The sequence below is a fragment of the Bos indicus x Bos taurus genome, chromosome 13 (assembly GCF_003369695.1).
Source record: "Bos indicus x Bos taurus breed Angus x Brahman F1 hybrid chromosome 13, Bos_hybrid_MaternalHap_v2.0, whole genome shotgun sequence".
Lineage (NCBI taxonomy): Eukaryota > Metazoa > Chordata > Mammalia > Artiodactyla > Bovidae > Bos > Bos indicus x Bos taurus.
The window spans coordinates 43,179,287-43,206,075 of NC_040088.1; the positions used below are offsets into that span (position 1 = coordinate 43,179,287).

Sequence of the window (26,789 nt, forward strand, 5' to 3'; positions counted from 1 at the left end):
GTCCTGGGTGTTCTTTGGAAGGACTGATGCTAAAACTGAAACTCCAGTACTTTGGCCACCTCATGCGAAGAGCTGACTCATTGGAAAAGACTATGATGCTGGGAGGGATTGGGGGCCGGAGGAGAAGGGGACGACAAAGGATGAGATGGCTGGATGGCATCACCGACTCGATGGACATGAGTCTGAGTGAACTTCGGGCGTTGGTGATGGACAGGGAGGCCTGGCGTGCTGCGATTCATGGGGTCGCAAAGAATCGGACACGACTGAGCGACTGAACTGAACTGAACTGAACTGAATGTTTCTTGATTCACGTTGCAGTAGAGAGAACTGGGGTGGGCGCACAGGCCGGACTGTAGGTACAGAAACCTGGGCCTCCAGGGGTAGGTAGGGGGTCGGGCAGATGCTGCACCCATCTGGAGAGGCGGTCTCAGGGGCTGGCCTCCTGGAGAACTACATTTCCCAGGAGCACTGGTGGCCTGGCGAGCGAGGCACGTGCCCTGAGCGGGCGCACTGACTCCAATCGCGCGGAAAACACGCCAGCCTGATTGGAGGTCGCTGTCACGGAGCATCCCGGGGCTCGGAGGACAGCGTGCTCGCGGAGGCCACCTTCTTTGTCACTCGCGGCGCCGCTGGGGCCCGTCCCCCGCCGGACCGCGCGCCCGTGCGCCCCGCCCGTGGCGGGGGCGGGGGGTGGTGGTGGCGGCCAGCACCTCCCGCGGGGGCGGGGCGGCGGGATTCGCGTCGACACCGCCTTCCTGCCCCGCCCCGCGCCGGCCCGGCCCCCGCCCCTCCTTCCTGGAGCCGAGGCTGGAGAGGCGGCGGCGGCGCTGGCGGCTGCTGCCGGGCAGGGGGGGGCGGCGAGCGGCCCGCGCGACACGCGCCGGCCCGACCCTCTGCTGTGACCCGCGCGGCGCAGGCGCCTCCTGCCCCGCCGGCGGGGTCTGGCTCCCCGCGGCGGGATGTTCTCCCGGAGGAGCCACGGGGATGTGAAGAAGTCCACCCAGAAGGTGCTGGACCCCAAGAAGGACGTGCTGACCCGCCTGAAGCACCTGCGGGCGCTGCTGGGTGAGGCGCGGCGCGGCCGAGGGCGCGCTCCTGCGGGGATCGGGCGGGGATCGTCGGGCTGCGATGCCGGGCTGGGGACGCAGACCCTCCGCGTGTTGCCCGGAGGCCCCCTGAGTTGTAAACTTACCCCCTCCCCCGGGTGGCCTCGGAGCCGGACTGCGGCGGGACGGTCCCCTCCCCAGCAAACCCTGGGGGTCGTCGCACGCACCCATCGAACTGTCATCTCCCCTCCTAGTTCTTAATTTTAATGTTTGAGTCCGAGACCCTAAGTGGGGTCCCATCGCAGACTGAATTGAACTGTCATCTCCCCCCACCCCCAGCCCCGCCCCGCCACTTTTAATTTTACTTTATTTTGAGTCTGATCCCCCAGTAGACTGAGCCTCCGAATGGCCTCGGGATACATTTAAGTGTCACTTCTCTTCCCATGGATCTGGCTGACTCGGTTTCTTTGTGTCCGTGGTGTGAGGGGGGCTCCTCATGTTTGCTGGGAGGGAGGGGTGACTTTCCTGGGTTCCAGGAGGCTGCTTATGCTTTATTGTCAAGATGACTGACAGTTTTGTGGCTTCTTGCGTCTTTGTGAGCCCATTGTGTGGAGGAACTGCAGACCCCAGGTGGGCCTGCACTTGACCTGGGATGAAGCTCACTCCCGTGGGTGTCAAGTGTTCCCAAGGCCTCCGTTTACCTGCCACCTGTGATCTGCAGCCAGTTTGCTCTGCTATTTGTTTTCTCTTCCTACCTCCTTGAGTCTTAATTTTTGTTTAGAATGTAAACACCTTTACTGTCAATATACAGACTTGTCTTTGTGTATTTGGGGGCTATGAAAAAGATACTTTATGTGTCTTCTAGATGTCTTTTTTTCTTCTTGAAAGGAGCAAAATTGCCTGATTTAGGGCACAAAGTCTGCATGTGTCTGTCACTTGAGGAAAGAGGGCATAACAGAATTCATTGTACGTGTGAGAATTTTAAATAAAGCTCTTGTTCATGAGGTTAAAATTTGCAAATGATTTCTATTTATACTGTGAAATACCTCTAAGGAAGAAAAATCCACACACCTAGTTTTGCCAAGTGACGTTTTTCACATTCTCGGATTCCTTGAGATGCCACTGCCGGCTTGGTCAGTTTGGAATGAAATGTAAATTAGGTACTGTTAGAGGGATTAGCTTTCAAGACTTTTGAAAGTGAAATGCAGTCTTCTTGGTAAACTGAGCTTTCTACTTCCTGTACTGAAATACCAGGCTCACACAGGTTGTATTGTGTGGGGCTCTTTAGTGACTGATTAACACCTACTGTAGGGACATTTTTGATAATGGAGGGCAGAGCAGAGAGGTTTTTTAAAGTAGTTGATGCTTGGGGACTTACTCTGTGGTAGAGAACTTGAACTTGTGTTCAGTCCAAGCCTACAGGATTAAGTTGGCTACATTTTGCAAAGGCAGAATCCATTAAACCTAGATGTTGGGTTTCTTAGAGACACATAGTACTTTGTTACCGTTCTGAGCAGTTCTGAGAAAGTAATTAATTTTCAAGGCCCTGTGGTTTACTTGAAAGTGTTTGTCTCATTTTGAGGAACTTTGTTTTGTCCTTTCATTAACACATCTGACCTCAGTTTTGTAGCCTGGAGGGGCTCTTTCATATTCCTTATGTATAGTGTTTTTGTTGTTGTTGTTGTGGATTGGCTCGGTTTACTTCGTTTATTATTGTAGTCTTTATCTGTAGGGACTAGATTTTTGTAAACATGTCTGAGGCATTCTGATTCATACTGTTTAGTGTAAACTCTTGCTTACAACTGTGGGTTTAAAGGCTTTAAAGACAAATAGTACAGCAATGTAGTGGTCCCACCACATCACATACCCTATTGATTTGCTACTTTATGGAAAAGTCTACTTAGAAAAAAAGACCTTCTGATCTAAAAGCTAGGACTTAGCCAAGATCAAGAAACTATTTGAATCAGGATTGACATACACACACCCAGGTGGCTCAGTGGTAAAGAATCTGCCTGCCAATGCCGGAGACACAAGAGATGCAGGTTTGATCCCTGGGTTGTGAAGATCCTCTGGAGCAGGAAATGGCAACCCACTCCAGTATTCTTGCCTGGAAAATCCCATGGATAGAGGACCCTGGCGAGGTACAGTCCGTGGGTTTGCAAAGAGTCAGACACAACTGAGCAGACATGCACGCATGTGTAAGATAGATTAACTAATAAGGACCTACTGTATAGCCCAGGCAACTCTACTCAGTACACTGTAATGTCCTATATGGGAAAAGAATTTTAAAGAGAGTGGATATATGTATATGTATAGCTGATTCAGTTTGCTGTATAGCAGAAACTAACACAACACTGTAAATCAACTATATTCCAATAAAAATTAAAAATTAAAAAAAAAAATAGAAAAAGAGAAAGAGACCAGATGTGTAGTTACCAGAGGCAGGATGTGGGGGGGTGGGGGGAGATAATTGAATGAATGCAGTCAGAAAGTATGAACTTCCAGTAATAAAATAAATAAATACTAGGAATGTAACATACAATGTGGTAAATGTCGTTAACACTGGTGTATGTTATATATGAAAGTTGTTAAAAGAGTAAGTCTTAAGAATTCTCATCAGAAGAAAGAACATTTTTCCTATTTCATTACTTTTTATCTCTCTGAGATGATGGGTGTTCACTGAACTTTCTGTGATAATCATTTCGTGGTATATGTAAGTCGAATCATTATGTTGTACACTTTAAACTTACACAGTGCTATATGTCAGTTGCTGCTGCTGCTAAGTTGCTTCAGTTGTGTCTGACTCTCTGCGACCCCATAGACAGCAGCCCACCAGGCTCCCCCATCCCTGGGATTCTCTAGGCAGGAATACTGGAGTGAGTCAAAGTGAAGTCGCTCAGTCATGTCCAACTGTTAGTGACCCCATGGACTGTAGCCTACCAGGCTCCTCCGTCAATGGGATTTTCCAGGCAAGAGTACTGGAGTGGGGTGCCATTGCCTTCTCCAGTATGTCAGTTATGTCTCAATAAACTAGCAGGAAACGAAATAGATATATTTGCAAAGAAAAAATCATTAGAAGGAAATGAATCGAAATTATTGTTGTATTTTTATCTGTATATTTAGATAATTCTCTTGCTTTTCACATATTTTCAAGTTATAAGACCACATTAGTTGTTAAATACCAAGTTGATACTGCTGATCTGGATCTGTAGCCTGCGGCTGCACGACCTTGGGCCAGTTTCCCAGCCCATCTGTGAACCTCAGTTTCTTCACTCTGTGAAATGGGTGTGGTAATGTCTGCCTCGTAAAGGTTATTGTGAGTGTACTGTATGAGCTACTTCAGCTCCGAATAGACATTTTACAGTTTCCTCTCTCATCACTTCTTTCCTGTCATTAATAGGCTAGGACGAGCCTTTTGATAGGCTGTCCCTTTTCCTTTCTTGTTTCAGTAATTGTGATCGATCCTTTCCCTCTTCATAAAAAGTAGTCCGTGTTTAAGACGACTGGCTGAGAAAGATACAGTTAGCTGTGAAGAGGAGAGTATTTCTTCGTATCACGGTAATGACTCCAGTTAGAACTTAATGTAGCTACTTTGACTTGGCTGTATATTGTAGATTGGCCTGATATTATTAACTTTATATTAAAGGATGGGGGAGAACTGAGGCCAGGCGGGGCTTGTTGGGGGCCAAACCAGGCACTAAATGTTGTGAATATATTATCTAAGTTGGAGGAAGAACAAAGAGCTCTTCGATTCCCGACTCCCAGGTCTCCTTACGTTGTTGAAATCATCCTCAGGAAAGAAAATAAGTAAACAAAACAAAACTAAAATACTGTGTATTGCTCTCTTGCTGCTGCAGAGATTCCATGCCTAATAACAAGTTGAGTGCCTACTATTAAATAGGGTTTAGACATGGCATTGATGTGGCAAGAATAATAGATATAAAATATTTACTAGTAAGCATATAATGTGTTATGTAATTAGATAGTGGCTTATATGGTGGACTCCATTATAGGATTTCAAGGTGCAGAAAAGATCATTAATAACAAAGATAGGGGGACTTCCCTGGTGGTCTAGTGGTGAAGACTCCACATCTCCAATGCAGAGTGTTTGGGTTCGATTCCTGGATGGGGAGCTAAGGTCCCATGTGCTGAGTAATGTGGCAAAAAAACCCTCCAAAACGCTAGAAAGACCAAAGATAGGGCGTCTTGAAAGAGGTTTTACTCATACCAGGACCTAAAGAATGACTAAAGATTAGACTCACTTTGTCCAGTAGAAATATATGTGAGCCATAGCTGTAATTTAAACTGCTCTGGTAGCCACATCTAAAAAGGTAAAAAAAAGAAAGGTAAGGAACCTCCCTTGTGGTCCAGTGGCTAAGACTCCACACACCCTGTGCAGGGACCCTGGGTTTGATCCCCGGTCAGGGAACTAGATCCCACATGCTGTAACCAAAGACCCAGTGCAGTCAAATAAATAAATGAATAAAATAAATATTAAAAAATAAAAATATTACAGAAAGAAACAGGTGACATTAATTTTAGTAATACCTTTTATTTAACCCGATACATCTGTTTTGTCGACAGGTAGTCCAAGTAAAATCTTCAGTTTTTCCGTTATCTTCACATAGCACGTCTTGGAAGTCGTGCATGTACTGTTCATGTCCAGCATGTCTCCAATCAGACCAGCCACATTTCCAGTGCTGGGGAGCCACTCATGGCCAGCACGGCCTGCTGGGCAGAGCAGGGTTAGATTTGGGGAAAGTCAAGGGTCGAGGAGAAGGCAATCGCAACCTACTCCAGTACTCTCGTCTGGAGAATCCCATGGGCGGAGGACCCTGGTAGGCTGCAGTCCATGGGGACGCTAAGAGTCGGACACGACTGAAGCGACTTAGCAGCAGCAGCAGCAGCAGCAGCAAGGGTGGGGAGGGCTTTTCCAGCCGAGAAGGGGAGGAGCTGGTGGTGGAGATGCACCTGGGAGATGATGCGTGAGAGCAAAGAACCTCGGGCGTGGAGGACTGGGTGCTGAAACCCTGGCCCTGAGGGCATCTGCAGTGTCAGAGCAGTGGCTGGAGTGGCGTATAGGCCAGGGGTGAGGCAGGATGGGGAGGTGGACTATGAGGTCTTGGAGGAGACGAGGAGGGGTAGCCTGACCGGGTAGAAGCTGAGGCAGTTGGGGCCAGATCTCAAGGGGTTGGAAGCTTTGATTTTATCCTGCAGGTGAGAGGGTGCCCTTGGAGAATTCTTAGCAGGTCAAATGATAAGATTTGAGAACTGCCTCCCTGCCAGCAGGGCCAGGATAGAACTAGGCTGGTGGGAGGGCGGGGAGACCTTGGGAAGGTAGGCAATGGAGGAGCTGACAGGTGACAACTGGAGAGGAGGGTGGAGTCATGAAGGACCAGAAACTAGTGATTCTAGATTCAAGTGTGGTTTGCAGAAGCTGGACGAGGAGTGATGAATCTGAAGGAGAAGAGGTTTGGGGTCAGGGGCCACAGCCCAGTCAACTCTAGTGACCCCAAGATTCAGACCAAATAATTTGGAACCAGAGAGGAGAGAATAGCTGTTCACTGATGCTCTTAATGCCCATAGAACAGAATTGAATATTTTGATGTTTCCTTCTGTGCATCTGTTGCTTTAAGTAGGGACAAGTTCACTTATTCACAAGTTGTAAATATTGCCTTTTAAACTTCCTGTTAGCTTTTACCTATGTTACTTTTATTTTTATTAACGACAGGTATTCGTTGAGACTATCCTCTGGTGATTAAATAGTTTCCTTTCTTCATCGATCCTTTTTTCCTCTTTTTTTTTTTTTTAACTCTTTCTTTCTTTATCGGGTGTAAATACTACTACTCTAAACATCTTGGGAAATGGCATTTTGCATTCTTCATTTTGCATTGTTTCCTTAGAATAGATTCACTGAAGTCAGGTTGCTGGGTTGAGTGTGTCTATGCCTTGATTCACTATGCTCTCCTCAGTGGTGTTCATGTGCTCTCTGGCAGCAAGGTGAAACAGTCAAATCCTTTGTAATCTGACCAGCAGTAAACACCTTGTTGGAAGAAGGAAATGGAAACCCACTCTAGTATTCTTGCCTGGAGAATCCGGTGGACAGAGGAGCCTGGCGGGCTGCTGTCCCTAGGGTCGCACAGAGTCGAACTTGACTGAAGTGACTTAGCAGCAGCAGCAGCAGCAGCGAACACCTTGTTAGAATTTGATCATTGATGTTAGGTATATGGGAGAGTGGGGGTGCCATGGATAGAGCCAGAAGGGTTGGGAGGAGACCCGAGCTAATAACAGAGCAAGGTGAGTTTGGTGTGATGTGTGTTGAGTTTGAGATGAGAGGAGGAGATGGTTGGATGGCCTCACTGACACGATGGACATGAGTTTGAGCAAGCTCCGGGAGTTGGTGTGGACAGGGAAGCCTGGCATGTTGCAGTCCATGGGGTCGCAAAGAGTTGGACACGACTGAGTGACTGAACTGAACTGTACTGAGTTTGAGAAAAAGGCGACATCCAAATGGGACCATTGGGGAAATTGTTAGATGTGGGGTCTGGAGCTTAATGAGGGATTAGGAGGCTGTGACATGGTTGTTTATCAGTGTCATGATCTCACTGGGTTGTCCCCCAATTTCTGATGATGGTGGTGTCCCCACACCCAACCTGAAAATGGGGAAACTGAGGCTCCCAGAGGTGGACTCCTGCCCATAAGGAGTAGGGCTGGGAGTCATAGGATTGTTCAGCTCATGTCGTGCTTTTGCTAGTTATCCTGACTCAAAAGCATATTTACATACCAGAGAATATATTTCCCCACAAGAATGAATGTTAACATGTAAACCAAAGGCCCTCAGTTTTCGCATGTCTCCTAGACATGCTGCTTTGAGTTTTGATGCCCTCTTCCTAGTCTGTTTTTACTGTATTGTTCTAGGCAGACCTTGAGGCTGTATTTGATATGAACATGACAGAAGATAAAAAGACTCCTCCTGTGTTTTCGTGTTCGCTGGCCTCTCCGTGTCCTTGGCAGCCATCACAGGTGGTAAAATATTTCTTTGGACATTAGTGCCACACGGACACTCTGCAGCCAGCACGAAGCCGGGGCGTATAACTCCAGGCCCTTCAGGCAGTCTTGGGATGGCTTCTCTCCGGTGACCTCGTTTGAAGCCAAGTGATTTTGCCCTAATGCTCCCTTCCTTCATTTTTCATCAGTTGCTCATATACCTGTAACTTCTGGAGTATAAAGTGAACTTTGAACACAAATATGTCACACAGATACCCCACCCCTGCTCCTCAGGCTGGAGATTCTCTGATGTGAGAAAGATGGACCTAGGATGAAAGTCTGAGAGCTCAGATGTTTTCTTTGAGATAACTGAGAAAGGCTGCCTTTGACCTTTTATTCTGGGAAGAGGGGTAATTGGTAGGTCCAGAGTATTTTGGATAAAACCTTTTATAATTTTTATTTTGCCTTTGACCTTTTATTCTGGGAAGAAGGGTAATTGGTAGGTCCAGAGTATTTTAATGAAAACTTTTATAATTTTTATTTTGCTTGTAAATGCTTTATTTGCTGATGGACATGCATAACTTCTACTAGTTGTTTTAGCGTACTAATCTTTAGTCTCCAAACTAAGTACCAGAGATAAAACTGTAGAGAACTGCTTATTGTCTTTAAAAAATTGACTTTCAAAATAGCAAATCGATTCAATTCAAACTTTAAAATTATCTTTAAAAGAAGCAATATGTTACTTTACTGTAAAATTAAGCATAATTAAAGTATAAATGTAGTAAGCCACTATCTTGTTTTTGGGTTTTTTAAAAAAACTTGGTTTCCCATACTTTTTTTGGGTTTGTGTGTGTGTGTGTGTGTGTGTGTGTGTGTGTGTGTGCGTGTGGATGTGTGTGTGTGTGTGTCTGCTTGGCAGGGCTGTGTCTTCAGAGATTAATAAGGCATAAGCATGGAATTTGCAGTTTGCTAGGGGAGACAGACAAGTAAATGGCTGCATTTCCACGAGGGTGTTGGTGCCTGGGTGGGGTGCATGGAAATGTATGGGGGGCTGCAGGTGGAGAGGAGGCACTTCAGAAAGCCCCTTGGAGAGCCCAGCAGTGCTTCCTGAGGGCAGGCGGGGCTGAGGTGGGTCTGGACTTGTGAATGCAGAAGTTTCCCAGGTGGGCGTGTTGGGGGTGAGGAGACTGCAGAAAAGAGGAGCTGGTGCGGAGGTGACGGCATGGCCACCCTGTGGCTGAGTGCACGGTTTTTCACCCTGTGCTGTGGGTGGATGTTGGGAATCCAGGCAAGAGTTTTAAACAGAGGAGGAGCCAAATCCAGTGTCTTCCCCCGTGAATGGTCCAGGAGCCCCAGTCTCCCTGAGGTTTGAAACATGGATGCCTGGAGGGTGAGAGCTCCTCTCCTTTGAGATTACAATCCAAGAGGATGTAGCCTGTGCTGCCTTGCCCTTAATGGGGGGAGCACCTGCCTTGAATCGAATTCACCGTGAGAAGGAAGCAGAGCGGAGAGATGGAGAGTGAAGAGGGTCCATGGATCCTGTGTGAACCGAGGAGCTCAGCCCCATCTGCACCATCCCCACCCCGAGCTTCTCAGCTGTAGGAGCACAGAACACCCTGGTTTTTCGCTCTAGACAGCTTGAGTCCTATTTCTGGGTTTTGCCATGGGGAGAGCACACATTCATATGCCAGGAAGAGACTGGGAAATCCCAGATCAAGGATGGATGGGTCAGTGTGTGTGTGTAGATATAGTTTTTACATTTTTTAAGACCTGGGAGAATTTGAGTTTCTGTACATGTAGGAGAAGGAAATAATAAAAGAGCAAAATTGAAGAAATAGTAGAGAGAAAGGGGCTAAAATGATGAAAGTTGTGATCTGCTGTGGGATCCAGAGGGTGGGTCAGAACAGGTTTGACACAGGGGCTTCTCTCTGTCTGAAGCCGCTCGGAAGAAGCAGGAACCGGTTGCGGGGTGACAGGGTGGTGCAGGGACCTCTCGGACCATGGCTTCTGCTTTTTCTGTGAAGGTACGGGGGCAAGTCAACTGCTGACTAGTTTTCTCGCTTGTGTAGTGACAGGAACTGAAGGTGTCTTACTCCTTTTTCTCTGCCATGTATCTTCACAAATAAACACTGTAATCGGAGAGGCTTTGTTTTTGTTCATTGCGGGGGATGGGGATGATCTCATAAATGCAGTTTAACTTATGTAATTAAATGCTTGGCCAGAAGGGGGAAATGTATATGTATGGGTCAGTTCAGTTCAGTCGCTCAGTTGTGTCTGATCCTTTGCGACCCCATGGACCGCAGCATACCAGGCCTCCCCATCCATCACCAACTCCCAGAGTTTACCCAAACTCATGTCCATTGAGTCAGTGATGCCATCCAACCATCTCATCTTCTGTTGTCCCCTTTTCCTCCCGCCTTTAATCTTTCCCAGCATCGGGGTCTTTTCAAATGAGTCAGTTCTTCACATCAGGTGGCCAAAGTCTTGGAGTTTCAGCTTCAACATCAGTCCTTCCAATGAATATTCAGGACTGATTTCCTTTAGGATGGACTATATATATAAATGTATATGTGTAAATATGTATAAATATGATGTGTGTATATATATGTATATATATATAAATAAATAAAATGGGGACAGTTTAAGTGGTACGGATGTTGCCTGCCCTTCCCGAGAGGTGGCGTGAGGAGGATATGGCTGTGTCCCCAGAGGTCCTCTTTCCTTCATGTCCCTCACTGTGGGAGCACCTTCCCTGAGGGGTGTGGCTCCTGTGTTTCAGGGTAATCGGGATTTTTTCCATTTTTATTTTTCAGGTGACTTCACACCACCTGAGACGTCACTTGACTGTATTGATATCTCATATTCGTGTAGCTCTTCACACTTCTGCAAACTATTTTCTCATTTGATCAAATTGCGGCCTCAAGCAACTGGTTTATAAAGGAATTTTCCTTCTAGATCCTTAGTAGAGCCTTTTTTCTTTGTTCTGAATCTTGCTCTGAGGGCTTCAACTTTGATTTTTAGAAAAGAGATGTTTCACAACCACTTTACGTCTTGTATGTTTGTTTCAGAAACTGAGACCACATCTGAAAGACACAGAATGCTATTTTAAAAGTAATTGTCATCTGTACAGTAAATATGTACTTTGATTTTGCTTTTGCAGTTGCAGTTTAGTTAAAAAAAAAAAAACCCTTTTGAAAAAGATAAGGATATTGTCTTGTGTTTGACTTTCAGCGATGGCACGTATTTGCTGAGGCTCAACCATACTTTCAAGGACACAGGAGGTACCAGGACCTCGGCTTGTGCCAGCCGTGGGAGCCGTGAGAGGCTGTGCTCAGATCAGCTCCACTGCAGGGCCCACTGACTGATGCTTCTGGTGCTGCTCTTGGACCCACCTCCACTGGGTAGCCAGAGCCAGGCTCCTCCTGGGCTTCCTCCAACCAGTTACTGAGCACGTGGGCTGCTCACGTGGTCATTCCTTGGAGACCCAGATGCCTGGGCCAGCAGCTCCTTAGACCTTTGCTGCCTCTCAGCCCCCCCTCCCTCCCCTCCTCTGTGCAGGGCTCAGTCCGCCCTTCTCAGGTCCTCCTCTTCGTCCTTCACAGCATCTCCGTCAATAAACCTCCTGCGTGAACAGTCCTGTTTTAATATCCATTTCCCAGAGAACCCAAACGAATACCCGGTCCCTTCTCCTAGAAGGTGCTGCCCATCCCGCACCGCAGAATTCTTCCAGGAGCCGACAGAGTCACGTCACATTTTCACACAAAGTGCCTTCACCCCTCTTCCCTGAAACGCTCTTTCCTCAGAATTCCCACAGCTCTGTGTGTCTTCCATTGGCATTTGTAGCCTTTGGTTTTATATTCTGCTCCTCTGTGTTCTGCCTGATCTCGCTCACTAAATGATACTGATGCTAAATGACACCAAGAACACCAACAGCTTTTTGTACATCTTGATTCCTTTTGGTGACTTGCTTCCATATTTGTAATAACAAGTAGCATTTAATCGGCATTTTCCCTGTGCCAAGGACCACCAGAAATACTTTACATGTACTTTTAATCCTCTCCCCTGTGCGGTGGGGAATATCATTATCTCTGTCTTCCTGATAAAACCCAGAGAAATTAAGAACATTGCCTAACATTGCCCAGCTAGTGAGTGGTAGCATCAGGATTGAACCCAGGCAGCTGGCTCCAGAATCCCATGTTATTTTTTATCCAGCACCAACCACGTGCCAGGCATTATACTCAGCCCTGGGCATGTCTGAGCTTGCATTCAGAAAAACCAAAAATTCAATTTCCACGTACCTGGATCTGAGTCTGTGGGAGAGGATCAGCCATCTATACGGATGTTCAGAAACATTTCTAAGAGCCTTCCTGCCCCAGACAGAGATTGTTTTCACTAGCCAGAAGTCCCCATCAATAAAGTAATAATTCAAGGGACTGCCCTGGCAGGTGGGTGGTAAAGACTCCATGCTTCCGCTGCAGGGGGCACAGGTTCAGTCCCTGGCCATGGAACTAAGATCCAGCATACTGTGTGGCATGGCCAAAAAGTGAGTCAAGACCATGAATAAAGTTCTCCTGAAAGAAACCTCTCTCCTCGTGTGTGTGTGAACAGACCCACTCCTGGGGCCCCAGGGGAGTGTTATTGTTGTTCAGTTGCTCAGTCATGTCTGACTCTGTGGCCCCGTGGATTGTAGCCCACCAGGCTCCTCTGTTCATGGAATTTCCCAGGCAAGAAGACTGGAATAGGTTCCTGTTTCCTTCTTCAGGGGATCTTCCCAACCCAGGGATCGACCCACGTCTCCTGCACTGCAGGCAGATTCTTTACCTGGAGGGAGCCACGTCCAGCACATGTGGCCGGTCTTTCTTTGCTGTTGCAGTGGGTCATGATGAGGAGACAGGCTGGGACCACCGTGGCCAGTGAGGCAGGAATGCTCGACTGCCCTGGGCCGTGAGATTGGACTATGCATCAGCCCGAGCTTGTGACAGCGTGGAGTGCACTTGCTATATCACCCTGAATTCTTGTAAGAGTCAGAGAATAGGTACCTTAGGAAGTGCCCCGATGTGGACAAGAAATGGAGACTAGCCAGTGGCTGGAAATGAATGAACACAGGAAAACATCGATGGGTCCATGCAGTGTTAATTTATTCCATGAATGGTGGTGAAAGGCAGCAGATGGACTGGGTTTCATGTACCTGCTAAATTAGGACCCTGTTTGTGCTCTAGATTGTGTTACTTTTTTTATTTAAAGAACTTGAACCATTAAAAGAAGTTTTGTTTTGGCTATACTGCATAGCTTGCAGCTGTGCAAGGGATCCTAGTTCCCTGAGCAGGGGTCGAACCCAGGCCCACGGGAGCAGAAGCCCACATCTTAACCACTAGGCCACCAGGGAACTCCCTCTACGTTGTGTTTCTTAGTGGAAAGGCCTGAGGGAGTCTTGGTCTTCAGCTCAGTGATAATTGAAAAGATATGTGGTTTCTACGACCCGGTGTTGCTGCTGAATCGAAGGGGAATTCAGCTCCACAGTTGGTGATGAGCCCTGGATTGACCAAAACTTAACATGTGCTGAGGCTGTCCCATCCAAGTGAATCTGACCGTGATTGGCAATTTCATCACCTTTTTGCATTCAGGGGTGTCACACCATTGTTTGTTCCTGTGCAGTACAAGCTACCAAATGGCTGGACAGAGATCATTTCTTCCTGCCCGACTGTATCATTTTTCTACCCTTTGCGGTGAATGACGATTAGAGAAGCAGCTTTCCCTAAAGACAGCAGAAAAGTCCTCTAGACCTGAATCATCACAAGGCATTTATGTACAAAAAATTTCTCTGTTATTACAGAAGAGGTCTACTCACAATGTTGGGCAGAGAAAGTTTAAATTATTTTCTGTTTTTAGGGCATTTTCGTCCTGGTAAAGATACTACTTTTCTGTATTGCTTGGGTCTTGAATGTTCTTCAAGCTTGAAGAGTTAGACCCATTTGGAGGAAATTATGGTCAATGTCATGTCTGCTGTGCTTTTCTTTTTTACGATAAATAATCAGACATTGAAGGAAAATCTCTGAAACACTCTGGCAGCTTTTTTTTGTTTGTTTCTGAAATGAGTAATAGTTTTGTGGTTTTTTCTGGTTGTAAAATTTTACATACTCATTATAAACATTTGACTTATATGAATAAGCAAAAAATCATTTAAGTGTGAAAAAGCGCTTCACATTCTTCAGTCCCCAGATAACCAGTGTTAAAATTTTGGTAGGCGTGTTTCTGTGCTTGCTGTTGCTGATATGTGATCTCTATGTGTTGTGCATGCACACAGAAACGCAGTTTTACACGAGTAGTCATTATGCACGGCTGACACTCTGTTTCTGATCTGACCTGCCTTGGACGTTTTTCACATCAGTAAGTGAAGACTTACCTGATACTTAAATGGCCCTGTTGTGTCCCATGGGACTCACACAGAAAATTATCCACCACCCATTTCAGGTTGGGAGTCCAGGCGCTCTGCGCTGTCAGCAGACCCAGGCTGGCGGGAGAAGGGTGGCTGCCTTTGGTTTCTCATATGAGGGACGAGACAGTTCGGACAGTGTCCTGGCTGATGATGGGGCAGGGGACAGCGGGGCGAATTTCTGGAAGTAAAGAGAATCCCTTGCGAAAGGCTGTCTCAGTCTCTGCTGAATTAATTTCACAGAAAGGCCACCCTTTTAACCTGTCTTGGAGTGAAGGTCATTCCCCTTGCAAGCTGGCTCTGGTGTCCTAAATATACCAACTTCTGGGTTCTCTTTGGAGTTTAGTAACGGTTTACTTCCAGGCTTTCTACCAACTCTCTCTTATGTACTTCAAAAAAACGGTGTTTCCATATGTACTTCCCTGCACTTCCTCCATCATTTTCTGTTAATGTTAGGCTCACTCAGGTAAGCAGTGAGGGAGAGCCGGACTGCTGCCTGGGTTCCAGTCCTGGTGGGGACCTGACCCCGCTGACCCTCCCCTGCCTACTTCCTAGGGCTGTTGGAGGTTTGAGTTAATATATACAAATCCCTTTTGTAAGCCGTTATTATGCTTATTAATAATGATTGTTTGACATAAGTAAGATGCCTCTCTCTGCCCTCAGCACCTCTCTTCTGCTCCTTAGTTGTTAGAAGTGAGAGAGCTGGAGCCGTTGCCATTTAGCTCCTGTTTTATTTATTTTTATCTCTAACTCTTTCCCTCCTGAGTGAATCTGACTGTAATATCAGATCAGATCAGATCAGATCAGTTGCTCAGTCGTGTCCGACTCTTTGCGACCCCATGAATCACAGCACGCCAGGCCTCCCTGTCCAGCACCAACTCCCGGAGTTCACTCAGACTCACGTTCATCGAGTCAGTGATGCCATCCAGCCATCTCATCCTCTGTCGTCCCCTTCTCCTCTTGCCCCCAATCCCTCCCAGCATCAGAGTCTTTTCCAATGAGTCAACTCTTCTCATGAGGTGGCCAAAGTGCTGGAGTTTCAGCTTTAGCATCATTCCTTCCAAAGAAATCCCAGGGCTGATCTCCTTCAGAATGGACTGGTTGGATCTCCTTGCAGTCCAAGGGACTCTCAGGAGTCTTCTCCAACACCACAGTTCAAAAGCATCAATTCTTCGACGCTCAGCCTTCTTCACAGTCCAACTCTTACATCCATATATGACCACAGGAAAAACCATAGCCTTGACTAGACGGATCTTTGTTGGCAAAGTAATGTCTCTGCTTTTGAATATGCTATCTAGGTTGGTCATAACTTTCCTTCCAAGGAGTAAGTGTCTTTTAATTTCATGGCTGCAGTCACCATCTGTAGTGATTTTGGAGCCCAGAAAAATAAAGTCTGACACTGTTTCCACTGTTTCCCCATCTATTTGCCATGAAGTGATGGGACCAGATACCATGATCTTCATTTTCTAAATGTTGAACTTTAAGCCAACTTTTTCACTCTCCACTTTCACTTTCATCAAGAGGCTTTTTAGTTCCTCTTCACTTTCTGCCATAAGGGTGGTGTCATCTGCATATCTGAGGTTATTGATATTTCTCCCAGCAATCTTGATTCTAGCTTGTTTCTCTTCCAGTCTAGCATTTCTCATGATGTACTCTGCATATAAGTTAAATAAACAGGGTGACAATATACAGCCTTGAAGTACTCCTTTTCCTATTTGGAACCAGTCTGTTGTTCCATGTCCAGTTCTAACTGTTGCTTCCTGACCTGCATACAGATTTCTCAAGAGGCAGATCGGGTGGTCTGGTATTCCCATCTCTTGAAGAATTTTCCACAGTTTATTGTGATCCACACAATCAAAGGCTTTGGCATAGTCAATAAAGCAGAAATAGATGTTTTTCTGGAACTCTCTTGCTTTTTCGATGATGCAGCGGATGTTGGCAATTTGATCTCTGGTTCTTCTGCCTTTTCTAAAACCAGCTTGAACATCAGGAAGTTCACGGTTCACATATTGCTGAAGCCTGGCTTGGAGAATTTTGAGCATTACTTTACTAGCGTGTGAGATGAGTGCAATTGTGCGGTAGTTTGAGCATTCTTTGGCATTGCCTTTCTTTGGGACTGGAATGAAAATTGACCTTTTCCAGTCCTGTGGCCACTGCTGAGTTTTCCAAATTTGCTGGCATATTGAATGCAGCACTTTCACAGCATCATCTTTCAGGATTTGGAATAGCTCAACTGGAATTCTATCACCTCCACTAGCTTTGTTCGTAGTGATGCTTTCTAAGGCCCACTTGACTTCACATTCCAGGATGTCGGGCTCTAGCTGAGTGATCACACCATCGTGATTATCTGGGTCGTGAAGATCTTTTTTGTACAGTTCTTCTGTGTATTCTTGCCATCTCTTCTTAATATCTTCTGCTTCTGTTAGGTCCGTACCATTTCTGTCCTTTATCGAGCCCATCTTTGCATGAAATGTTCCTTTGGTATCTCTGATTTTCTTGATAGGCCAATTCAGATCAAGAAAAGTGTAGTACATTATTATGTATAAAATAGATAACTAATGAGAACCTACTATATAGTCAGGGAACTCTATTGAATACTCTGTGGTGACCTAAATGGGAAGGAAATGCGAGAAAGAGGGGTTGTATATGTACATATAGCTGATAACACTTTGCTGTACAGCAGAAGTTAACACAACATTGTAAAGAAACTATATTCTGATTTTAAAGAAAGAGAAAGAAAAGTAGAAACAGTTATGCGTTGCCTTAAAAAAATCAGATGAAACTTGCTGCCTACAAAAGAAGAGATATATGAAAATGTATAAACTAATATGTATAAATTAAACTAGAAGGATATATTGTACAACATTATACCAATATTTTATACCAAAATATTGGTATAAATATTGGAATGTTACCAATATTTTATAATAAACATGAAGTATAATCTTTAAAAATTGTGAATCACTATATTGTACACCTGTAACTTATTGTATATCAACTATACTTCATAAAAAGTGAATGTATATAAAACACATTAGATTTAAACATTATATTTCATTGGTGTATATATTTTTATTGTGTTGGCACTTGATACCTGTTAATAATAAAGTTTTAGAAGCCTGCATTTGAGAGAGGTGTGTCAGAAATGTTTAAAAATAACTCTACTTTTAAAAACTTTAGCTCTAGGTACATGGAGTATATCTTTATCAGAATCACCTTTACATGGGGACTATCAATCTAGAGTAACAGAGTTTTAACATCTTTTCGACCTCTAGACTTTTACTTTCTTCACCTATCTTACCATATAGGTATAAAGAAATGAAAATAAGACACCTTAGGAAATGAAGTGGGGTGAATATAGCTTTTGCAACCTTTCAGTTGTACTAGGATTTGTTTCTACTGTCAGAATCTGCAAAGATGTTTTTGGATACAGGTAACAGAAAACCCAAGTGTAAGCATAAACAAAGAAGAATTTTTTTTCTCCTTTAAAAATTGGTCCCAAAGCATGTGACCGCAAGCCAGCTGGCACGGCAGCTTAGCGATGTGACCGTCCACAGGCTCCCCCTCCCTGCTCTGCCCTCCCTAGTGTCCTCCTCCATGTGGCAGGTCTGTCCTCTGAGTGGCAAAATGCAGCTCGGGCATCGCGCCCGGACAGAACGTCCAGAGAAGCACTTGCGCTTTGTGCCCCTTTATGAACTGTGACCCTTTCCCAGCATCTCCACCAGAATTCTTCCCAGTGCTCATAGGGTCACAGTCTTGAGCCTAAACTCATGGTTGTGGGGGGCGGGGGGCTGTTCCCACTGTAATTGATTCCACAGCATCGGGTCACCCACCCCTGCCCCAAGAGCACACAGTTTTGTGGGGTGGATGGTCCCTGAACAAATGGGTCTGTTAGGAAGACAAGGGTCTGCCATGGGCCTGACTGGGCCCAGAGGGAAAACCAGAGTGCCTGCTCCAGGCCACTCTCGCTTTCAGTTTAAATTCTACAGAGAACACCTATGGAAATAGTCCATTATGATACAAATTTGAATATATGTCTGTTTTCAGGGGAAATTTCTTAAAAATTTAAAACAGCCCAACATAGCTATAATAATGTGTAATAATAACAAAACCATCAGCAGAGCGAAAGTGAGGGTTTGAGTTTTCGTTTCAATTCCTGCAAATAGGAATATGTAGTTTAGGTCCCTGCATGCTTCCAGAAGTATCAATGTTATGTCAGTGTTCTAGGCTCTTCCTTCTGCTGGGCTTGGCTCGTGGTGCTTGGGCACTGGGTTACTAGCACAACAGCTGTTGGCCCTGAGACATCTGAGAACTGGGTGAGTGGTGTGGAGCCCCTTGTGGGGGGTGCTTGAGTGGGTGCGTGTAAAGTACTTGTTTTGTTATACATGTACAAAACATTCTTTCACGTATGTGCCTGTGTGCTAAGTTGCTTCAGTTGTGTCCGACTCTTTGCGACCCCGTGGACTGTAGCCCGCCAGGCGCCTCTGTCCATAGGAGTCTCTAGGCAAGAATACTGGAGTGGGTTGCCATGCCCCTCCTCCAGGGAGGGGGGTTGCCATGCCCCTCCCGACCCAGGGATCAAACCTGAGTATCCTGCCTTGGCAGGTGGATTCTTTACCACTGAGCCACCTGGGAAGCCTTGTTTCACATATGCTGCTGCTGCTGCTGCTAAGTCATTTCAGTCGTGTCCCACTCTGTGCGACCCCATAGACGGCAGCCCACCAGGCTCCGCCATCCCTGGAATTCTCCAGGCAAGAACACTGGAGTGGGTTGCCATTTCCTTCTCCAATGCATGAAAGTGAAAAGTGAAAGTGAAGTCGCTCAGTCGTGTCCGACCCTCAGCGACCCCATGGACTGCAGCCCACCAGGCTCCTCCGTCCATGGGATTTTCCAGGCAAGAGTACTAGAGTGAAGTGCCATTGCCTTCTCCGTCTTTCACATATACTCAGCACTTTAAAAAGTATTTGGTATCTGTCACATGGCTGTGCACAAATAAATACTTTCGGTTGAATTAAGGGTGAAACTGAGACTGGGGTTTTATTGAGTGAGTATGATCAGGGAGGGGGGGTGATTAAAAAGATGGACCGTGGATGTTCTGTGATGACCTAAATGGGGAGGAAATCTTAAAAAAAAAAGGGGGGGATATTTGCATACATAGAGCCAACACACTTTGCTGTACAGTGGAAACTAACACAACATTGCAAAGCAACTATACTCCAATTAAAATTTAAAAAGATGGACTGTGGAAGCCAAATTAGATAAACAAAGAAGTGAAGACTTCAGAGGGATTATTGATCAGGGTGGTAGGGTCATTAGCTTCAAGGGCCCAGGAAGGTTGAAGAGTTGTCGGAGTTGGGTTTCCAGAAGGAGTGAGCAGGAGAGGTAAGCAGTGGAGGTTGGAAGGATGCCTGGGTGGCAGAGGGAGTGGAGGACAACCTCCGTGGAGACATGCAAGTGGGGCATCACCTGTGTGTGTGTGGAGATCAGTGCTGAGTGTGGGGGCAAAGACTGAGCCAGACCCTAAAATCTTCCGGAGAGTGTGCGGGGATGGGGGGCGGGCGGTGGAGGGTGGCTTGTGCAGCCCCTGGGACTGGAGCCCTCCACCTGAGTGTCTCTGTGCATACAAAGGTTTTGTATTTGCATATAATCAGTCCAAGGACATTTTTTTAGGTCTGCATATACATAGATGCATTTTCAGATGTGAATTTCTCTTTGATGGTAATGATGATGGGAAAAGTGTTGAGTTACCACTGAAGCACAGTCAGCATGCCTGCTGTCTTATAACTGATTCCCTCTTGAGTCTTGAAAAGGCTTTGTTATGAAGACTTTGCGTCCTCCCCAGATGAGTTCCAGGTTGGTTACCTGCCCTTGGCGTGGTCCTGCACACTCAGGGGGTTCTAAACCCTCCCAGCTGGTGTCAGGAGAGGGCATCCCTGCCTGCCTAGACTGTCCCGACATTCTGGCTAGTGTTGCTGAAACTTCTGTGGAAGATGGTTTGTATCATGGGGGAACCCCTGCTATCTGGACCCATTTTTTCTGCTTTTCCTTACTGGACAAGGAGACGATGTGTTGTCCTTGGAGGCAGCTCTTCATGGGCTCGCCATGGCCTGTGACGCTTCTTGGTGGTGAGTTTCTTTTTCTTTCCCCATCAACATTTCTATAACAAGTAAGACAACCCATCCCAAATCTCAGGTTTACAGAGACCTTACGGCAGCAAGCATCTGTTTTATTCCCTTACCTGTCTGCATTGCTGCATGGTTCTGCCCTGGCTGCAGGTGGCTCTGCTCCATGAGTTTTCTCATTTCTTGTTTAAATATTAATTGGAGTATAGTTGATTTACAATGTGTTAGTTTTGGGTGTACAGCAAAGTGAATCAGTTATACATATATGTCCACTCTTTTTAGATTCTTCCCATGTAGGTCATTAACAGAATATTGAGTAGAGTTCCCCATGCTGTACAGTAGGTCCTTCTTAGTTATCCATTTTATCTATGTGTATATGTTTACCCCAACTTCCCTGGACCAGACACTACCTGAGGCTCTGCAGCCACTGCTGAATCAGGCTCCTAGGAGATGATTGGTGGTTCACAGCAGGTCGGGAGCTCAGTCCAGATCAGTGTGGGTGGGCGTTTTCTAAAGGTGTGGATGGAGGGTGGGAATAATTTGTGGCATTTTTTACGGAGAGAGGGAGAGAAGGCAGACACCTAGGCAGCTGTGAAAAGGTTGAAATCAGTAGGCTCTCATTAGCCCTTATGTAAGGGCACATTACTCATGATGTTCATCCCGGTCGGTGTTTCCTGTCTCGTGTCTGACTTAATTTTCCTTGTTCTCATTGTTCCTGAATTATGTTTTATGAAGTCGCCACATCCACCCTGAGTTTTTTTCAACATCCACTCAGTCCCCTTCCCTCTCACCAGCGTGAGATGTTGAGCATCGTATTTGGGTGCCAGCATCTAGGGAATGTGAGTGAATGACACCGTCTGCATCCACACGCTGCCTTGTGGGCAGCTCTGGGGTGGCTCTGAGCCCTGGGGCAGGTGGGGGAGGGAGGGCTGGAGGATCGGGGGTCACTCCCTACTTGGGAGGAGCTGTTCTGAGCCCATACTTCCTCTTTGACAGTGTCCACCAGGGCCCCTGAGTCTGAGAAGAGTGTTCCCTCTTCCCTTGGTGCTTCTGGGTGTGCTGAAGCTGGTTTTAGTGATCTGGGTTATAGTGATCAGATCCTAAAAGGAGTAAGATTGCTACTGAAAAGGACCATATGTAGGAGGAAGTGGAGGGATAATCCCCCTGGCTTTGGAGCATCTGCTGCTGAACTGGGATGAAGTGCTGTCCCTTACCAAAGTTCTCATTAAGTGGTTGAGTTTCATGAGTCATTGAGTTTTATGACTTCATAGGTGAAGCTGGGTTGTTCTTGGCTAGTTAGGTGGCTTTTGCCTGGAGCTAGGCAATTGTAAGACAACTAACATTTATTTAAATAATGCTGACTCTGCGTTTAGAGGCACCTTACCTGTGTTCATTTTATCACACAGGAACTATTGTTGGCCCCCATTTCTCAGGTGAGGAATTTGAGGAACAGCGTGTTTAAGTAACTTGCCCAGGTCCTGTGGCTTTTGTACTTGAAACCAGGTGGCCTGCCTGCTCCAAAGGTTTTTGCGCTCTAGCTTTGCTACTGTCTTCCAACTAAATATGGGGAAATAATTGTAAGCAGGAGGCTTAGCTGGACAGGGGAGGGTAGCTTTGGTGTGGGAATTTAGATTATTTTTCAGATATAATGGGAATATAATAGACACAGTTAATTGGCTGTTGGATGATGGTCAAGGAGAATGAGAAATTAAAGGAGGTTTCTTTACGAATCCTGGAATGACCCCCAGCTCTGTGAAGCTGTCCGCTGGTTGCTCCTCTGTGGTCAGTGTGAATGCACTTGCCTGGGCTTTGTGAGGCCAACAAGGCCACATGCTAGCGTTCGTGTCAGACATACCGGGACTTCTCCTCTTTCCCGCTTCCTTACTGGCTCCACAAGGCGGTGGGGAGGTTGCTGAGGTCCCTCCCGGGGAGCCAAGCAGTGCCCATTCTCAGGGCCACGCTCTCCCCCCATGTCTTAGGGTCTTCTCTCCCTCCTGCTTCTCTCCATCTGCTCTCCTGTCTATCCCTTCCCCAAGGAGATGACATTTCTCTATGTTCCTGATCCGATTTCTGGGTTTGACTTATTCCCACGTGTCTCCAAGGCCTTTGTGCAGCTCACGTTCCGTCTGGAGCCCCAGAGGGGAGTCTTCCCCACATTTCTGACTGGCCTGGTACCTTGGGCAGGTTACGGGTGATCCAGAATCTGAAGGTTTTCTTTTTTTTTTTTTTACTTGACCACGCCTCCCTCATCTCCCTCATGGGGTTGTTGTTGTTCAGTCACTAAGTTGTGTCCCACCCTTTGTGACCCCATGGACTGCAGCATGCCAGGCTTCCCTATCCTTTACCATCTCCTAGGGTTTGCTCAAACTCGTGTCCCTTGAGTTGATGATGCCATCCTACCATCTCATCCTGTGTCTCCCTCTTTTCCTCCTGCCCTCAATCTTTCTCAGCATCAGGGCTTTTTTCCAGTGAGTCAACTCTTTGTATCAGGTGGCCAGAGTATTGGAGCTTCAGCTTCAGGATCAGTCCTTCCAATGAATATTCAGGGTTGATTTCCTTTAGGATTGGCTGGTTTGATCTCCTTGCTGTCCAGGGGACTCTCAAGAGTCTTCTCCAGCACCTGCAGTTCAAAAGCATCAATTCTTCGGTGCTCAGCCTTCTTTATGATCCAACTCTTACATCCATATATGACTACTAGAAAAGCCATAGCTTTGATTATATGGACTTTTGTTGGCAAAGTGATGTCTTTGATTTTTATTACGCTGACTAGGTTTGTTGTAGCTTTTCTTCCAAGGAGCAAGTACAGGGTTGTGGTTAGGGTCAAATATAGTAAATCCATGAAAGTGTATTTTAAAGAGTGAATATACAGTATTATTAGTAGTTCCAACCTTCCCAGTTGGCCTTCACTCCCTGCTTTGAGGCCCGGCCTGGACTTTGATCCCGGTGTCATTTCTGCTACTTGATTGTGTCCCTGGCTCTGGGGGGCCCCTGCCCCTTATTCTGTTCAAATTTTCTAGCACTTGACACAGGCCTAGTTTGCAGGGGGAGGGGCCCAGTCGTGTGTGAACAAGCAGGTGAAGAGCATCTTTCTAAAGGAAGTCTATGGTCATTTTTTTTCCCCTGAACAGTCCTCTTATTATAATATCTATACATCTTGAAGTTAAAAAGCAGACTGTCCTGGTGGTCCAGTGGCTAAGAGTCTGCTCTCCCAGTGCAGGGGACCCGGATTCACTCCCTGGTCAGGGAACTGGATCCCACATGCCACAACTGAGGGTCCTGTGTGCCCCAACTAAGACCTGGTGCAGCCAAATAAATTTTAAAAATTATTTAAAAAAAAAAAGGCAGCTCTGTGATCTTATCTGTGTGCCCTGCCACCGGGCACTAACTCCCCATACCTGAGGCCACCTTCTCCAAGATCTGTGCTTTCTAAATAGTCATCTCATGAGTCTTGTGTTTTATAAAAAGAATAAGACAGCTAAGGGAATCGTTCTGAATTTTGAAGACTAGAGATTAAAAAAAAATGTGGCATTAATTTTTTTGTTCATTTGACAAATATGTGTTGAGTGCCTGTCGGGCACCCCGCTCTGTTCCTGGGTCTGGGAATACAGTGGTAACCAAATCCCAGGCGGATGGCATTCCTGCCTGTCTGAGGCTTCCATTCTAGTGGAGTGGAATAAGGGTAGAAAGGAATGAATCAGTCTTGACTGATGAGGTGTACCATGGCGAGGGATCATGTGAGGGGGACTCCCAGACCTCCAAGGAGTCCTCACCGGGGTAAAAAAAGCGCGTAGTTACTGATGTTATGCTCTTGGTTTCGCTGTGTGTGGAGTGACCTTGAGGGCATCACAGTGTCTTGTGAGGACGTCAAGCTCCATCTGGCCGCCCCTCATCAACAGAACAGGCAGGGAGTGGTGGGGAGGAGGTGGCTGGGCTCTGGCTTCTGGAGGGTGTTCCTGTCTGTGTGAGGCCCTCAGCTTTGACAAGGAGCCGCTGTGCTCAGGTCGGTGACCCTGGCGTGTTTCTGAGGGACCAGGGGAACCCAGGGAAGATGGACTCTTGGTGGCCCACAACCTCTCTGTGCGTCTTGCAGCTTCAGTCCACTCATGGCTGGCTGCCCACCAGACTCCATGCTGGAGAAGGCAGGTGACCTGTGGCCCACAGGGACCCCTGAGGTTTCCCTGCAGAGGTTGAGCACGGCCTTAGCGCTGAAGGATAGGAAGGAATGAGCTGGATGAAGATTGGGGGTGGGGAACACGTGTGGGAAGCTCGGGAGATGGAAAGAAGCTGTGGCGGCCAGAGTGCAGGGCAGCATGGAGAGTGTGGCGTCGGGTGGACTTGCCCTTGAGCAGAGGAAAGGCTGTGGAGTAGTGGTAAAGGGTTGGGTTTTATTTTCAGTGCTACTGATTTGGTTTATTCTGTTATCCTATTGACTGCAGCATGGAGAGGGGACCACGGAGAGGAAGCAGGGAGGCAGGGACCCCTGGGTGGGGATAGGGGCTCAATGCCTGGCAGGGTGGTGGAGGACCCAACACCCTAGAGGCGGGCTGGGAAGCAGCTGGGAGGACTCAGGATGGGGATTGGGGTTCAGCTCGAGCAGCTGCGGGAAGAGCAGAAGGTGAGGGGAGAAGCCTCCGGACTCTCCCTGGAGCCGGCAGCGGACCATGAGATCTGAGACTGCAGAGCAGGAGGGACCCCCTCCGCAGAGGGGTGACGTTTCATTCCTGATAACCCAAGGGTCAGGCTGCCTCTTTCGTGTCCGCATGAGATTTGATGGCTTACACGTTGTGGTCACTGCCCCGCGATTGTGTATTAGAGGCTGTTTGTCTCATTTAGTGCATTCAAGAAAATATTGAGCTAAATATTTGTGCTCCCTGCAGGGCACATAATGGTGCTGAGACCACCTAGGGGTCTGTGAGGTGGGCAGTGTCTCTAATGGAGGAGATCATTCCATCAGAATTGAGCCCGGGGTTGCACCAGGAAATCGAGCGCAGTGTGACACAGTCTGTGACCAGGAGGAAGAGGATGGTGGGCTGCAGAGCGGAGGCCCTGACCTGGCCTGGGGGCTGGGGAGGTTTCAGAGGCCCTCTGAGCAGTTGTTGTTGGAGTAAATGTTTAACAAAGCCCTTGGAACTGGCACACTCGAGGAAGGCACTGGAGAACTCCACAGCAAGGCTGTGTCACTCATGAGAACGGTAGTGCTTGTGTGGATTAAGGATCCTGGTGTCGTTACCTGCTAGCACGCAGGTAAACTTGTGAGTTATCGGGAACTTGCACTGCTCTGTGCTCCCTGTGATTTTCAGACAAGAAAGGGAATGTGAACTTGGCCGTTCCTATGATCTTTCCAACATCTTAGGGACATTGTTTCAAAGAACCAGTGCAGATTTTTCCATGAAAGGGGCTATGTAGTTACCAGAGGAAAACAGCTCTTTAGATTCATCGGTGTGAATGTTAACTTTATAGAATGCAGACATGGCAGTGGGTATATGTTCTCACATATTCATAGACTTAGGACCCCAAAGCTGATAGGACTCTGTTATAGATTGAATAGCAACATGTTTTTTTTTTTTTCCCCCTTGAGTAATCTTGTCGAATTATAAGAATGCCCAAAGAGCTGACACCTTGTCAGGACACTGCTGGAAGGGCACAAACAACCTTGTTTCCTGAGGAACCTGTGCAGAGGTGTGTTGACAGTGGGTGACTTTTCTGACCTGAGCCGAAAGGGATGCTGGCTGTATTGTTGGCTTGGCCCCTGCAGGGGCCAGGGTGGGGTGGGGGCAACATATTCCTGGGCTGAATTCTCTGCACGTTAAGTCAATCTACCTGCAGCCCTGGTTTATCAACACTAAACACATGGGAGACACACAGCTGGAATGATGCTAGGAACACAGGACCTACTGTGTCCATGCGGGGGCCGGATGGGTCAAGTAGAAATGGAGGGATGCGGTGACCAGTGGCCTGGGTGGATATGGGCAGGTTGGGAGGGCCTGATGTGGTAGCTGGAGGGAGGGAGGAGAGACTGGGCCGTGGGGCACTCCTGGCAGAGTTAGACTCATCCTTCTTTATGTGTGCTAAGTCACTCGGTTGTGTCTGACTCTGCGACCCCATGGACTGTGTAGCCTGCCAGGCTCCTCTGCCCATGGGATTCTCCAGGCAAGAATGCTGGGGTGGGTTGCCATTTCCTACTCTAGGGGATCTTCCTGA

At 47.0% G+C, this 26,789-nt stretch overlaps 1 protein-coding gene across 1 annotated transcript in view; it reads left to right on the forward strand.

Moving 5' to 3' along the window:
* Positions 1-843: 843 nt before the first annotated feature.
* RALGAPA2 (Ral GTPase activating protein catalytic alpha subunit 2) overlaps positions 844-26,789 on the forward strand; it is a 269,547-nt gene continuing 243,601 nt past the window's right edge. Inside the window, exon 1 of the mRNA XM_027559590.1 lies at positions 844-1,065. Within this exon, the coding sequence (XP_027415391.1) occupies positions 960-1,065 (106 nt within the window). The 5' untranslated portion in view covers positions 844-959. The remainder of the gene's footprint in view (positions 1,066-26,789) is intronic.